We start from the raw sequence: 17,378 nt of genomic DNA, 5'->3' as shown, positions 1-17,378 counted from the left end.
GTCATCGATGATGTAAATGCGTCGACGAGCACAACATCCTGTCAACGGTTAATGAAGGGTTAAAACAAATATATGCGTGGAAAGTTGAGAATGGCGGACGCTAGCTATGCAAGCAGGGAAAGCGGCACAAAGCCAAAAAAGCACACCAGAGAGGCCAAAACATTGACTTATTTCAATGAAACAAAGGAGGGTACACTGTTGTCCTGTCTCTTCAATGCCAAGCTTAGTTGCACATCGGCCGTTAATGAACACCTAAAGAGCCATCACCCAGTTGTAATTTTGGAAGACGACAGGATACAACAAGCTGGCAGATCGTAAATCCATCTAACTAACGACATTTTTTTATTGAAGTTGCTAAGCCTGTTGCAATATGCAAAAAGTCCGTTTATTGCACGGTATTTGTAATATAAATGAGGGCGGTAATTTTCACGGCTGCGTTTAATCGCCACGTGCGTACATACATTTGTGTGTGCGTGTACACGTGCGTGTTGATGGCATATGAGATTCAAGTTCCTTTCACAGATATTAATTGGTCATCAACACGACGTAGAATTAAAGTTCAGACATACAAAATAAGGAAATGCATCTACAGTGTATCACAAAAGTGAGTACACCCCTCGCATTTCTGCAAATATTTAAGTATATCTTTTCATGGGACAACACTCACAAAATGACACTTTGACACAATGAAAAGTAGTCTGTGTGCAGCTTAGTATATTAAACGCTATAAACGTTAGCATTGCTACATTGAGGCTAATGGAGAAAAAAGACATTAGACAACCCACTAACCACTTTAGCATGCTATACAACATTGGAATTCTTCTCCAAAATGCAAACTTGCGGTTAAAAGGTGACACTTCAAAAAATGAAAAATCGCTGGTTAACAACAATTCAAAAGAAAAAAAAAAAAAAAAAAAATCTATTACTGACACCACATGAAATGACGAAAAGTGCACTTTTTTGCTGCGTGTAAAGCTTACGGTTAGCGGTTTAACAAATCGACTTCCGGTGAACATTTCAAAATAAAAGCACGTCTTGTTCAACATATAAATAATGATTTTTGGAGTAAATCTCACGTACTTCAGAATTCAGATTCTATGCAAAGAATAGCTTTAAAATGACACCCTTTATAAAAAATCTGATTGGCATTTAATAATCATTATAATTATGATACTGTAATATACTGTATATATAGTATATATATATATATATATATATAGTAGTGTTCCCAAATGACCTGATACACAAACCAACCTGGGCGGGGCTAAGATCTGTATCTCCACACAGGAAAGACCCAGGTGTAATTTGTCCAGAAATTGCAGTTTCTAGTGTATAGTAGTGATGGTGTCTGATCGTCTTCGAAGCTCCGACTTTATGGATTCATGAAATCATTCTTGGCAAATGCTTTCGCTCTCGCCAGTCTTGCGCCGGTCAGAGAATTTCACCTCTAGCGGCACAATTCGTACAACAAGTGAAATCGATTGAAAGCCAGGCGAGTGGGCCAAGTCTGCCGGCGACCGGCAGAAGGGGTTTGGAAGTCGCGGGAAAAAATGTGACAAAAAGAGGAAGTGGTCGTTCCACGTACAAGTATTGTACTAAACTGCAGCAAATACAATTAAATACTATTTATACAGTGGGGAGAACAAGTATTTGATACACTGCCAACCCCACTGTGTACTGTTCGCTTGATTAAACTTCAAAGTCCAAACTGCTCACGCATACGTTCAAAGAGACTGCACTCGATGTGAAGCGCGACATCAATGGAAAGCCATTTTAGAATGAGCAATGAAGCATATTTAATTTTCCTTCATTTAATAATTCATATACAGTCCTAGACTTCATAACAATTGACATGACATGGGGCGCAGGGCGGATCCGTAGGGTGCCTATTTTCAAAAAGTTGAAATTGGTATATATTATTTATATTATTATTATTGGTATATATTATTTATATTATTATTATTATATATTATTATAAATATTTTCGAAACCAAAGCTGCTCCCAACCTAAAAACAAAACAGGCACCTACCTTAGTCATATATGAGTCTCCATGAGCAGTGGCATCAAAAAATTCAGTCGTTCCCTTATAAAATCCCGATTAATTATTTTTTTATATAAGTATACCAAAACTTAAAATGGCTATAGAATTATCAAATTTTACACTAGATACACAAAAATCACCAAATGCAGCGATAATAGCAATATTCAACGTCTAAGTTTTTGCCAGAAATAGCATTTAAAAAAAAAAAAATATTTACTGCAAGTTTTCAGTATAAAGTATGAAATCTAAATAAACATAAATATAAAATGTGTATGACATAGTCTTATAATTCAGGCAGTCAAATAATCGATGTTGTGTTGCCAGGATGTGAGCCTTGTCTTTCAACAATCACATAGCCTATTTCTATGCCTTGCGTTTTCCGATCAGCTACCTCGACTTGTACAAGTCCCTGTTCTTCGCCGTCTCCTTTCTGCCCCCCTGGACTCTGCTCCTTTTCCTGCCGGTCGGCCACTCCAAGGCCTTGTTCTTCCTCGTTTCTGAAGTCAAATCCTTGGAGTAGTTCGCACCGAAACAGTTGAAGAGGGACCGTCAGGAACTCCAGCAAGTGCTCTTGTGCTTCCTGCACATCAAGGAGTCCCACAGCGACATTCCGAAAGACGCCATGTGGGCCATGGGAGAGATGGCCGCTTGAAGATCGCCCGGCCCGTATCCAGCTCTCCCTTGTCCTCTGGAACATCTCCAGGCCGTGTCCCTGTGTTCCTGCTTGACCGTGGTCATGGCGAGGAGCCTCAGCCCGGCAACCGTCTTTGGTTGATGACCACCATGATAAGCCCGACTGCTTCACGATCGAAGAGCGCGCCAGCACCTTCTGGTGAACTTGTAGTTCTCCCACCTAGCCAGCACCTTCAGGCTCGAGAATCGGGCCGTCATCATCCTCTCAGGCTCCTAAAAAAACATGTTTGTTTTAGAAAGCTAGGCGTTTTGATTAATGTTTTTAATAAAGTGAATAATGCTGACCACTTACTCACAGCACCATGCAGCCATTGTAGTGGAAGCTGCTGTCTTCCAGAGGTGCACAGGGTCTAAGTAGACGAATATCTGCTTGTTGCCGTCGGCGTAGGGGTTTGTGTAGGACAATGGTTCATAACCTTACTAAAGGTACCGAACCCCAAAAGCTTCACATGTGGATTCACTGAACCCTTCGGAATTAGACAAAAATAAATAAAACCAATATATCTAAGCTAGCAAGGTAATAATTCAGCAAATTCCCGTGCAAAATTCTTCTCATTTTGACATTTTATAAACAGTTCAAAATTTGAGACAATGCTGCCCATTGGTCTGTTGTATTCCCTCATAGCAAGTGCGAGTAAACCTTCCACTGAGCAAACCAGTTCCTCCTCCTATCAATTCGAGGACTAGCAGTTAAAAGAAATTTAAATTGGGAGCAAACAAGTCCAAAACCTGGTCTAATAAGTCCATTTTCCCAGATTTAATCAGCGTACAAAAATAGGGCTCTGTGTTTCTTTGCCTTCACCGAACCCCTTAGACTTACTCATCGAACCCCTGGGGTTCAATCGAACCCAGGTTAAGAACCACTGGTGTAGGACCAGGTGCCCTCGGGGAGCTCAAGGCTGGCGTAGTACCCAGCATTGTTGGCGTGGCCGTCAAAGCTGACCGAGTGGAAACACAAAGACAGTTTTTTCTGTTGAAAATTCTTGTGAATAAATGCTTAAATCCCTGTATTTATTATATACGTTGTGTATATATATATATATATATGTAAAACAAAAGAAAAAAAGAAGAAAAAAACCGGGCAGTTAGTATTTATTTTAAGTAAATATGCCGAATGTGCTGGAACTGTGGCGGCCCCTTTACTACAACAAAGAGCTTTTTCCGCTGAAAATTCTTGTGAATAAATGCTTACATCCCTGAATTCTTTATAGATACGGACATAAAAACTCTTGATTCTTAAAATCAGAAAAAAATGTGCAGGTAGCAGTTACAGTTGTGGTCAAAAGTTTACATACACTTGTGAAGAACATAATTTCATGGCTCTCTTGAGTTTCCAGTTATTTCTACAACTCTGATTTTTCTCCGATAGAGTGATTGGAACAGATACTTCTTTGTCACAAAAAACATTCATGAAGTTTGGTTCTTTTATGACTTTATTATGGGTTAACAGAAAAAGTGATCAAATCTGCTGGGTCAAAAATATACATACAGCAACACGAATTAGCAATTTCTTGTGAGTGATTATTGACTTGAACAATCATTGACTTGAACAAGTCAGGAAAGTCACTTGGAGCCATTTCAAAGCAGCTGCAGGTCCCATGAGCAACAGTGCAAACAATTGTTTGTAAGTATAAAGTGCATGGCACTGTTTTGTCACTGCCACGATCAGGAAGAAAACGCAAGCTATCACCTGCTGCTAAGAGAAAATTGGTCAGGAGGGTGAAGATTCAACCGAGAATCACCAAAAAGCAGATCTGCCAAGAATTAGAAGCTGCTGGAACACAGGTGTCAGTGTCCACAGTCAAGCGTGTTTTGCATCTCCATGGACTGAGAGGCTGCCGCCTACGGGAAGGCGTGACGCAGTGAATGGCTAATCTGTCATGTCAAATATTATGAAGTCTATGATACAGTATTTCTTTGATAACTCAGAATACTTGCAAACTGCGGACATGTTGAACGTAAGGCAGTAGTGTTAGCGAGATGGCGTCAGCCAGCGTGTTGCTTCTTGCCGTGTTTTGATTCCGTCATCACAAGAGGACTAAGGTTCTTCACACTATTCGGTGGTTAATTTTCACTCTTCAAAACCGATAATGCATTTTTAGCTTTTTTCAGCCGATGGTTTTCGGCATCAATTTATTTTCCTCACATCTCTAGGATTAACCCCAAATTGGGCACTCTGAGTTGGATTGACTGGCCCAAACCCTCCTAAAATCCACGGATGAACTATATAAATGCTTTGGAGGAAAATCGTTTTGATGAGTTCAATCATTTTATTCCATTTTTTTAAATTTAATTAAAAAATACAAGTGTGATAGATTTTACATAAAATAAAATGGAAAAGCAGGACCCGGGTTTGGACCCTTGATCTCAGAACTGTGAGCGGAGGTGCTGACCACTCCTCCTCCATGCCGCTCTTTTATTTGAAATTATTTGGGGAATATGGAAGTTTAATTCATCTTTACAAGCGTAAAGTTGCCCAGCTCTTGTTTCTAATGAGGCTTAAATTTGAATGATGTGGGGCAAGTCCGGTCCTTGAGAGCCCCTATCCAGCTTGTTTTCCATGTTTCCAACTCCTTCAACGCACCTGAATCAAATGATCAGCTCATCAGCAAGCTCTGCAGGAGCCTGATAACGATCCTGATGATTTGATTTAGGTGTGTTGGAGTAGGGAGACACGGAAAACAAGCTAGATAGGGGCCCTCGAGGACCGGACTTAGGCACCCCTGATGTAAGGCATAGTTGTCAAACCAATTCCACAAAGGGCCAAGAGGGTGCTGGATTTTGTTCCAATCGATACCACGCAAACAGTTTAACCAATGAATTTTCTGTTGAAACAAGCAGCACCTGACAAAGTTTAACTGATTACCCATGTAAGAAATCAGATTGGTCAAAAGGTGTCCTCTTCATTGGTTGGAAAGAAAACCTGCTCCCACTTGGCCCTTTATGGAGTCAGTTTGACACCAGTGATGTAAGGTAAGCACTTTGGTGAACTCCTGTGCTAATAGGTGTATTTAAAACTTCAAATATATAATAATTTTTTCATTAAAAAAAAATTATAACAAACTGCGATCAATCACGAATTAACTATAGACAAGTTTCCTGAGCGAAACATGGGTGGCGCCATCTTGGAAAATTTCTGCTCCGAATGTCCGGTTTAGACAAAACATCATGAGTTGCGGTTGAAGTTGGCATTGTGTTGACCAAGTTAACATCAAATCAAAGGAACCCAGTGATTCTCCAAAAATGGATATAGCACAACGCAAACGAGAGTCCTGGAACTCCTGGAAGCGCCTAAATGTGGTTTGAAGGGGAATGTTTCTATCACGACCAGCTACAAAGCACCACTGTGGATGTTCCCCGCCATACGCCTTACATCCGAAACAAGCAGACAATATTTCAAGAATGTGGATTGCTTTCCTAAACTTAAAGGCTCCACATTTAAATTGATGATTAAAGATTATATGTTTGTTCTTATCACTTCGTTGATAAGAAACCCATCGAAGAACATTCTTTCCCGCAACTTTGGTTGTGTTGTTGTAGAGACGGTAGCAGCAGTAGTTTTAGTAAAAAAATTGTTAAACTTCATAATTACAATCGTCATCGTAATATCAATAGCAAAGACAGCAAGTCGTTTCATGCGCCAGATTTCAGGTTTCGTATTTTTAGAGAACATACCTTCCGTAACACAGCGGCAGCATGACTACACGAACGCCCGGGACCCGTGATATATGTACAGCCTGCAGTTTCAAGGTCTCCCTCCTTTGTTACCAGCACCCGTGCTTTGTGGTACGGTGCAATAAGGCACTGGTTTGGTTCCACATCCGCTTTCTTGATGACAAAATTCCTGTGTTCGTGTGTGAGGACACATCCAACTTTGTGGATGCGCAGGTACTGGAATGCCTCGGAGCTTCCTTATGGTGTTTCCATCCACCGCAATAGACTGAGTCAATAAAGTACAATAACATTTTACTTGTGGTCACCCTCAGCCATTTCTTTATGTTGTCTTCCCATGTCAAGATGGCAGAGGGATGCAAAAATAAAATTAAGCGAGAGTTATAAGCAGAGGTGTCGCGTCCCATTAGGCAAACCAGGCAATTGCCTAGGGTCCCCAGCCAGCAGGGGCCCCCCAGAGGGCCAACAGATTTAGCACACGCAGCTTTACTGCACTGTCGCAGCGACAAGTGCGACAGTACCAGTGTTATTTCTTCTAAACGTGGGAGAATTAGTAGTTGTGAGACATTTATGCTGTATTCACAATGCAATGCAAATTGCTATTTGTGCTCCACACATATTTGGGTAAGTTTTCTTTCTTTTAGTGGCAATTATCTGTCTCTTGTTGTATTTTGGGCAAGATATGTACAGATATATGTTATACAGTAGAGGCGAGTGGACACAGGCGTTCTTTGGACCGCGCCTTCTCCTTCTCCTTCTCCTCCTTCTCCTCCACCACCACTCTATTTTTGATTGAAAATTTTATTAAAACAAAAACATGAAGAGGGGTTTTAATATAAAATTACTATAACTTGTAAATATAACATTTATCGTTTAAGAACTACAAGTCTTTCTATCCGTGGATAACTTTAACAGAAAGAATGTTAATGCCATTTGTGGATTTATTGTTACAATAAACAAAGACAGTACTTATGTACAGTATGTATATATCCATCGTGTGTCTTATCTTTCCATTCCAACAATAATTTACAGAAAAATATGGCATATTTTAGAGATGGTTTGAATTGCGATTAATTACGATTAATTAATTTGTAAGCTGTAATTAACTCGATTAAAAAATTTTAATCGTTTGACAGCCCTAATATATATACATACTAGAGCTGAAATGAATACTTGAGGAACTCGAGTAACTCTAGTTTAAAAACTGATCCGAATAATTTTATTCACCTCCAGGAATCGTTTAATTTTGCCTGCTCTAAGCATCACGTTTTGCACGGACTACTTTTAATGCGGGACAACGCGCTGACGTCACGTGCGTAGACGAAGAAGCAATAAAAAGAATACCTCACTACAGCCGTTACAAACTGCGCCGACGTTGCTACGGTGGTAGCAGCCTAGCAGGTAGCGTCTGATGCGTGTCATAGATATCACATGTACTAGATGCGAAATGACCGACTCTGCGGCGTTAATAAAACAGCCGCCATCTTAAAGCAGTACACTTCTCGGCGCTCATAAATAAGATAAACGTTACTTTCACTCGCTCACGTAACGTTATCCCTGCGGAGGGCTAGGTTTCTATACATTATGACCACTGTCGATTCGTGGCTAACTCTTACATACGGGCTTTATTTAATCTGTGAAAACAGCGCTGTAGAGTGATTAGGGTGTAAAATAAAAACATAATAATGCTGTCAATTTTAGCTCAGTAGTCAGTGCTGGATAAAACACCAAGTAGCACTGGTGCCTAATATGCTCCAATACAGCACAGCATTTATTTTGAACACTGCAAAAACTCAAAATCCTATCAGGACTTACAATTTAGACTAACTTAAAACTTGACTAGAACTTATAGCTTGACACAAGTGGAATTCAATTGAAACACGTAGGAAAAAAACCTAACTTTTAAGTCATGTGTGTTATCAAGCATAATGACATTTTTAGGTAAGAAATATATATATATATATATATATATATATATATATATATATATTTTTTTTTTTTTATAAGATCTAAAAGTTTTTGGAGTGAAAGCAGTGAATTAGTCTTTTTTTTTTTTTTTTTTAGTCACATTTGAGATGAAATTGTTGGCTGTTTTCAACAATGTACATCGAAAATAAAGACATTGATTGACTGAAAACTGTTCAATATTACATGAAATGTCTTGTTTTACCATCTATATGTATAATTGCTCTTTACCTTATCCGATTACTCGATTAATTGATAGAATTTTCAGTCGATTACTCGATTACTAAAATATTCGATAGCTGCAGCCCTAATATATACAGTATATATATATAAAAGACCCCCCTCCTCCCCAAGTATTGGATCAGGACTCTGTATCGGCAGATTCTCAAAATGAGATGACTCTGGCTCAGGTGCAAACATAGGCGATCGGGACATCCCGACTATATCATAGAAACGAACAAAATCATGTGGTTTTGGGAAATATTGTGAAATATTTCCACTTGAAAGAAAAAATATGCTTTGGAGCAACATATGTCCTTTATTTGTACCTTTCAATTTTTGTACCAAAATACAGTTCCATTACATAAGTAGGAGCATAGACTTCATAATGATATTCACGGGACACTGGGCGCAGGCCGATTAATAGGGGGCCTGCATTGCTGGCGTGGCCGTCAAAGCTGACAGAGTGTAATCACAAAGAGCTTTTTTCGTGTAAAATTCTTGTGAATAAATGCTTAAATCCCTGAATACTACTGCAGGTAGCCTGTATTTTTACGTAAATAAGTCGAAGTACGATGTTAGTCAGTAAATGTGGAGGCCGGCATATGTAAACATAACTTTTCCGGTGAAAATTCTTTATAGATATGCACGTAAAACAGTCTCGATTCTTGGTTAAAAGCAAAAAAAAATCATGCAAGTAGCATTTATTTTACGTACTATGAGGCTAGTCAGTAAGGAAATTAGCGGCCGCCATATGTAAACAAAGAGCTTTTTCCATTGAAAATTCTTGTGAATAATTGCTTGATTCCCTGAATTCTTTATAGGTATGGACGTAAAAGAGTCTCAATTCTTGGTTAAAAGAGAAGAAAAGGTGCAGTTAGCGTTTATTTTACGTAAATATTGCGAAGTATAATGCCAATGCTGTAGCGGCTAATTCCTTCCATTGATTGTTTTTCACAATGTTTCAAAATGCATGCATGGTACGAAAAATAGAATAATTACCTTGAATCCTCGAACAAATCACTCCTGAGACGATCCTCCCTGTTTGTATGCGGTGCAGCTTTCGTACTTTTTCAACATAAATCCGCCGTTGGATCACTGCATGTAACCGACTGCTAATAAATGAAGTGGATGGTGGGATGGCCTCCAACTTGAAGGCGTGGCACACTGAAAGGTCGAATCTGACCCATCAATATCATTATGAAGTCTATGGTGGGAGTTGATTTATTTTGTGATTTGACAGCATATAATTTCTTTCTTTCCATTTTATTGCCCACAGGTTGCAGGTCTAGCAAAGCCTAAGCACAATATTCTGGCTAAAGTCACAAAGGTGCAAGCATTGGGCCCAGCTCGTGCCAGTGGATTAAGGAAGAAATCCTCCCAAAACAACGAGAACAACCCTGGTTCCCAAGCCACTATTAGCAGCCTGTGGAAGAATTACAGCTTCAAAAAGTAATTTTTTTTTCACTATATACTGTATGTGTACTAGTGTATATACAGTGCTGGCCAAAAGTATTGGCACCCCTGCAATTCTGTCAGATAATGCTCAATTTCTCCCAGAAAATGACTGCAATTACAAATCCTTTGGTAGTAATATCTTCATTTATTTTGCTTGCAATGAAAAAACAAGACAACGAAAAAAACATATAAATCATTATCATGACACAAAACTCCAAAAATTGGCTGGACAAAAGTATTGGCACCCTCAGCCTAATACTTGGTGGCACAACCTTTAGACAAAATAACTGCGAACAACTGCTTCCGGTATCCATCAATGAGTTATTTACAATGCTCTGCTGGAATTTTAGACCATTCTTCTTTGGCCAACTGCTCCAGGTCTCTGAGATTTGAAGGGTGCCTTCTCCAAACTGCCATTTTCAGATCTCTCCACAGGTGTTCGAATGGATTCAAGTCTGGACTCATTGCTGGCCACTTTAGAAGTCTCCAGTGCTTTCTCTCAAACCATTTTCTGGTGCTTTTTGAAGTGTGTTTTGGGTCATTTCCTGCTGGAAGACCCATGACCTCTGAGGGAGACCCAGGTTTCTCACACTGGGCCCTACATTATGCTGCGAAATTTGTTGCTACTCTTCAGACTTCATAATGCCATGCACACGGTCAAGGAGTCCAGTGCCAGAGGGAGCGAAGCAACCCCAAAACATCAGGGAACCTCCGCCATATTTGGCTGTGGGGACTAGAGCTGGGAATCTTTGGGCACCTAACGATTCGATTACGATTACGATTCAGAGGCTCAGATTCGATTATAAAACGATTATTGATGCACCCCCCTCCTTAAATTTTTTTTTTTTTTTTTTTTTTTTAATGTTTTGTACATTTGTTCAAAAATCCTCTCTGGCTAAACCAAACTACTATTTCAGTATCAAGTTAACATATAATAGTAAACAAATATACAAAAATAACAGTAAATAAAAAACTCCAGTCCCCATTCTGTATCAGCAGCTTTAAACTACATTCAATTAATTTAATGTTGTGAATCAACTGTTACAGTTGTTAAAATTGCTCCCGTTATTCCATAATTTCCCTTCTGTCTACTTTTGTCAAAGTTTTAAAACTATTTCATCATTTAAAGATAGATTCAAGACAAGATTCTGCCGATTTAGGAGTATTTTAGATAAAAAGTTAATTCGGTTCGCTACAAGAGCCTTGTAGAGAGGTCTACTGCTTTAAGATGGCGGCAGTTTACTTACACCGGAAAATCTGTCGTTTTGCATCTCTGTTCAATAATACATGTTCTAACATGACGTCGTCTGTCATTTTGCGTCTAGTTCTACAAATATATGATATCTACTGTAGCCGTATGTTTGTAGCAACTAGTAACTGGGCGTTGTTTGTAGTGGCTGTCAGCCGCAGTCAGGTATGATTGTTTTTTTGTTTATCTAGCGGCATGAGTTGAACATGATATTTACTCTCGGTCCGTTCCTCATTGCGTCCCAAAGACCGCGCTGACTGTGTTTTACTTCCACTTTACCTGGTATAATTCAATAATCGGAATTTGGATATTTGTGAATCGTTCTCAAATCTTCCACGGCCGAATTGCGAATAATCTAAGAATCGGAAATTTCGCCCGCCTCTTGTGGGGACCGTGTTCTTTTCTTTGAAAGCCTGTTTTTTTTTCCTGTAAACTCTGTGTTGATGCTTTTCCCAAAAAGCTCTACTTTTGTCTCATCTGACCAGAGAACATTCTTTTAAAACGTTTAAAACTCCAGCCTGGCTTTTTTATGTCTCTGGGTCAGAAGTGGGGTCTTCCTGGGTATCCATCATAGAGTCCCTTTTCATTCAGACGGCGACGGATAGTACGGGTTGACACTGTTGGACAGCTTGAACTTGTTTGGATGTTAGTCGAGGTTCTTTATGCACCATCCGCACAATCTTTCGTCACTTTTTCTTTTCCATCCACATCTAGGGAGGTTAGCCACAGTGCCATGCCACTTATTGATGACAATGCGCACGTAAGACACAGGAACATTCAGGTCTTTGGAGAAGGACTTGTAACTTTGAGGTTGCCCATGCTTCCTCACAATTTTGCTTCTCAAGTCCTCAGACAGTTCTTTGGTCTTTTCTTTTCTCCATGCTCAATGTGGTACACACAAGGACACAGGACAGAGATCGAGTCAACTTGAATCCATTTGAACTGACTGCAAGTGTGATTTAGTTATTGCCACCACCTGTTATGTGCCATTGGTAAGTAACAGGTTCTGTTAACTACACAAATTATAGAAGCATCACATGATTTTTCAAAGGGTGCCAATACTTTTGGGCGGCCAATTTTTGGAGTTTTGTGTAAAATGATGATTTTTTTTTTTTTTTTCATTCTCTTTTTGTTTTTTCATTGTTAGCAAAATAAATGAAGATATTACTACAAAAGCATTTGTAATTGCAATCATTTTCTGAGAGAAATTGAGCATTATCTGACAGAATTGCAGGGGTGCCAATACTTTTGGCCAGCACTGTATGCAGTATAAGTAACTGAAACATTTGAATGGGGTTATTACAGTAGTATTATTTACCATAGTCTTTAAAATCACAAGTAGCGATACTGTTTTTGAACCTGACTTGATTTAAAGCCATTTATCGCCTAGGCCCACATACTCAGACTTCGGCCAGCATCGCTCCGGTCCGCCCAGCCCCGCCCCGCCTGCCAGCGGACTACGATTCACAATTCCCACTTGAATACAGCTCTTATCCCGCCCCCCCCAGACACGCATGCACAAAATGAAGAAGAGCACATCTTTCATGAGCTTTCTCGTTTTTAAGAGTTTTATAATGAACCAAAAAAAAAGGATTTGGCATCCTTCATACAGTGTATGACTGTGGGTCAGTCGGGTTACTTTTGTTTTTAAAAATGACTGCTGCCCCTCTGCTATGAAATGACTAAACGGCAGGACTGTGCTCAACTCAGCTTTATCTCAGACGCATTCTCCTCTAGAGTGTTCAATTTAAAGAGCCCTAACACAGCAGGCAAGTAGGAACTAATATTACACATAGCAACATAAAATTTTGAATATAAATACTGCATCACGTTTGTAAAACTCAATGCATAACAAAATAATGTACCATATACTAGTAAATTGAAATGAGCAAATAAAATTTAATAAAATGAATAAGTCACAAAAAAAAATCAGGTTTACGAATATAACTTGGTCAGGAAATGTGTTCATAAATAAGGCCCTGAAGAGCACAAACTTTATTGTTTGCCATATCGTCATTTGGTTAGATTCTCTATTGTTTTAAGTCGACATCTCGTTCTGTCTACAATGGGTGAATAGAATAGCCACGACCAAGTTATTTCTTTATTCAATTTCAAAACATTTGATGTTGTATCTTTTAACATGTGTCAAGACAAACTCTATGGAGGACCAAATGAGACAGAATGAAATAGATGGATACATCTTTAAATCATTACTAAAATGGGAATTAAATAAAAGTTTAATTACATGTGTCATTATTTATTTAGAATACTCGTGTATTTAATGTTAAAAAGTCGTTATTTCACTAATTACTGCTTTCATGGACATTCAGCACTTCATAAACTTATTTTATGCGTCAAACTCACCCTTCAAAGTGGGTGCGACTAACACCTGATTGGGTCCCAGCACATCAAGCCAAAACGGGTCGATTTTAGATAAACGATCGATGCAGAGTGAGTAAACATACACACTAGGTGGCGCTTTACTCAGGTCAACAACCGGAGGGCAAGTGAGAGCAAGTTTTGATCATAAATTCATAAATGGGAGTGCTGATGAAGTGTCATGCTCCACACTACACAGACGCAGATTTTGTTAAAAAAATTTTCGCACCTAGCCATACATTTCATATTAGAATGATGGGGAAATGTAAATTCAACGAAGCGTAGTTGAGTAAACAATCCTTTCGCCTTTGGGTCAAACCAGTGGATAGCAGTGTGTTCGAGACTTTTTGCATCGTATGCAAAAAAAAAATTTTTTTAATCATCCAAGCACATAACCAACATGGAAGGAAAGAAACATTCCCTCCATTGCTAGCGTTTTTCAATCTGCCTGTTCAAGCTAGCCAACTGCCCACAAGCCCGGAAAGACAGAAGCTAAAGCCAGCCAGCAAGCTGCTAATGTAAGCTAAGCAACAGCAGCTAACACTAGCTGCTAGCGCTCCAGCCTTACATCCTGCACACATTCCACATTCAAAAAACAGAAAAAAGAAATCCGTGAATTTTTGTCGATATGGCTGTGAAATAGTTATTAAGTTTTTTTTTTTTTTTTTTTAAATAGTCTTAATTAGGTCTTAAAAGTCTGTAAGACCTTAACTGTAGTCCACAACTGTACTGTTTTAAGTCAGGAAGCTGTAATAAATAATATTGTCATCCACTTTGTCTTCATTGTTACTTACAACATGCCTTAAAGTGCCTACGACAGGATAAAAAGAGTCTTAAATAGCATTATTATGTGAATTAGAATCATATTTTGAGACGATTCGACTATATACAACAATTTGGCTAAGCACAGATGACGAGAAATTAGTCTTTCAATCTGCCGTTTAGCCACACCTACCATTATAGGGCTCTAGCATGCCCAACAGGAGGATGATGTCAGCAGGTTCACGGTTTCTTCTGATTTTACAATTCAGCCCATTGAGGGGGAATTATTCAGAACGAGGAAAATGCGACGAAGAGAGCCGCAAAATGTCATTGTTTCAGTCTCTCTCTCCAATATTTTTACAGGATATTCTTTTTATCAAAGTATTTTTCCCCAATTGCTAAATAAAAGGTATGGTCATTACAAATAACAGTCTTGTGCTAAATGGAATATGAAATATTAAAAATACATTTATTCAGGCAAAATTCCTCCATAATGGTCAAAACTGTCCACTTCTTGCACCTCCCAAACTATATCATATGCCACCGGGGTTAGTCCGGCTTTTGTCATTTCCCTACCCCGGCTTCAGTGAGCGTAAACAAACCAGGAGGCGTGACAGCTTGCCGACATGCTAACCCGAACCGAGCGGCTTTTCCAAGTCTTATTCTCGCCTTTCGAAACAAAAAATCACACAAAACTACCCCAGATTTTGTCACACAGCGGCAGGATTGCCGATTGTCTTCACAGATTCACTTTTGGCTGGTGTGATGCGAAAAATAAACGAATTAATCCACAAAATCAGCCGAATCCGCAGTCCACCTGCATGCTATAAAGCAATGTTGTATTGTGAGATGCTGACCTGAGTGACGTCACATTCGCATTCGTCCTGAACCCGAGACTGGAGCCGGAAGTCAGTCATTTCCATGGTGCGGGATTAAAAAAATTGAATAAATAAAACGATGGCTTCCACACACATCCAAGCGGTCCATTTCATTCAGGAGCATAAAATACCGCGTGAAATATGAAATAAACATGCTTTTTGCCGTCATAGGCACTCTAAATTTAACTTGAGACCTGTAAGAACCATGTACTTAACTGTAGTCCACAACTGTACTGTTTTAAGACAGGAAGCTGTAATAAAATATTATTTTTGAAGGAAATAGTCATCCATTTTGTCTTCATTGTTACTTACAACATGCCTTGAACAACTTCAAGTGAAATTTTGAAGGTAATTGATAAAAGTGTCATTTATCAGATTCTGTTAATCGTTTAAATAATCGTCTGATTAGTCCTTTATAAAAAAAAATAATTGAGTTAGTTGCAGCGCTAGTTCCATCCTTGCTGTGAACAGATTGAATGGTTCCCTGTTTCCCCCTCCAGATGCCAGTACTGTTTTATATGGTGTATGTGTAACACCTCGTATCGATTAAAATAGCAACGTATTTGCTGCGGCAGTCTGAGTATGTGGGATAGAGATAAACTGATTTAGACAGTTGTCTCCGTTTATGTAAACAATCTGGCATTTTGACTGATTGTATTATATCACATGTTGCCATCGTGTGTTTTTTCTAGAGATATTGAAAAGATATCGTCTTGTAAGAAAAGTGAGCCGATATCGTCACTTGGAAGCAACCTGGTGGCCAGTTAACAGCAGACAGATTTACCTTAATCTGCAAGGTTTCTTCCTTTGTGTATAAGTTTCTAATTGCATTTTTTTTTTTTTTTTTTACATTTTAATTTTCTTTTCATTGTATCTTTTCTTCATCATACCATAGACATTGGGAAGGGATGTTGCTGGAGCATTTGTTGTCTATAGTACATCTTTGCAGTCAAAGAATCTGAGTAGATAATAGAAGTGAATGCTTGAGTGTTGACTAAAAATTCCCAGCCTGCATGAATGCACACAATTGACACGATAAGGACTACATATTTAAAACATTTGTTTTTATTGTATGACTCTGCGGCAAAATGAGCTCTCATTTTGGGAATAATTACAGAAAGTTGGAACATATGATATTGGTTTATTTTTGGCTCATTGTTATAGGTTATCATGAAAGTCTTGCCAGCCAAAATCTTTCAACAGTCACATTGATGGGCAATTTAGTCTGCAAGAATACACAAGACTAACACGTTCTGTTTGGTAGTACAAACTGAGGTTCTGCGCTAAAATGTCTCCGCTGCCAGTTTTAGTAACACCTCAGTTAGAGCATTCCAATGCTACTAGGTTTGCTAATGCCAACTGGCATCAAAATACATATTGATGCCTATTTTTGCCATGCAATCTACATGCAAAGTTGAGTCCTCCTTTTCACTATGTGTAGCCAAGTATCTATAACAGTGCTCTGTGGTCTTGGCTTTGTGCCCGTGCTAATTGCACAACAGTTGAGCATGTACAGTAATACTTTTCTCTCTGGGTGATTTTGGTTTCACAAAAGGGTAAATAACTGCACTTTGTACTTAAGTGGCAGTGTATTCTACCATGCTAAATTACCGTATAGTGCGCAAATAAAGTAATTGTGATATTGCTTTTATGTGTCTGTAATGGTTCCTTATGACTATCACAGTGATGTCTGTTCATTAGTTGATGTGGCTGATAAAAATAAGTTTTAAAAAAATGTAACCCTTTGAAGGACAGTGGGTCACTACAGTGGACATCAGTTCAAAAGTTGACACTTTAAACCTTTAACCCTTTATAGAGCAAGTGACTGTAAATATTTTAAAACCTAAACCCGCCACGGTAAATGAGTGGTTAGCACGGCTGCATCACAGTTCTGAGATCAAGGGTTTAAATCTGGGCTCTGGCCTTCCTGTGTGGAGTTTGCATGTTCTCCCTGTGCCTGAGTAAGTTTTCTCCAGGTACTCTGGTTTCCTCCTATATCTCGACAACATGTACAGTAGGCTGATTGAATACTCTAAAAACCAATTTCACACATTCCGAAAC

General features: G+C 39.0%; 1 protein-coding gene across 2 annotated transcripts in view; it reads left to right on the top strand.

The window, feature by feature from the left end:
- Positions 1-16,914, top strand: part of exo1 (exonuclease 1) — a 37,550-nt gene extending 20,636 nt beyond the window's left edge. Inside the window, exons 12-13 of one of the 2 annotated variants that reach the window (XM_057848555.1) lie at positions 9,871-10,043; positions 16,010-16,914. In XM_057848555.1, the coding sequence (XP_057704538.1) occupies positions 9,871-10,043; positions 16,010-16,085 (249 nt within the window). In that variant the 3' untranslated portion in view covers positions 16,086-16,914. Of the gene's footprint in view, positions 1-9,870; positions 10,044-12,688; positions 14,389-16,009 lie in introns of those variants that run through there. The other variant, XM_057848554.1, reaches the window with a different exon arrangement.
- Positions 16,915-17,378: the final 464 nt, after the last annotated feature.

Source organism: Corythoichthys intestinalis, chromosome 10 (assembly GCF_030265065.1).
Source record: "Corythoichthys intestinalis isolate RoL2023-P3 chromosome 10, ASM3026506v1, whole genome shotgun sequence".
NCBI classification, from domain to species: Eukaryota; Metazoa; Chordata; class Actinopteri; order Syngnathiformes; family Syngnathidae; genus Corythoichthys; species Corythoichthys intestinalis.
This window is presented reverse-complemented; position numbering and strand designations above follow the sequence as displayed.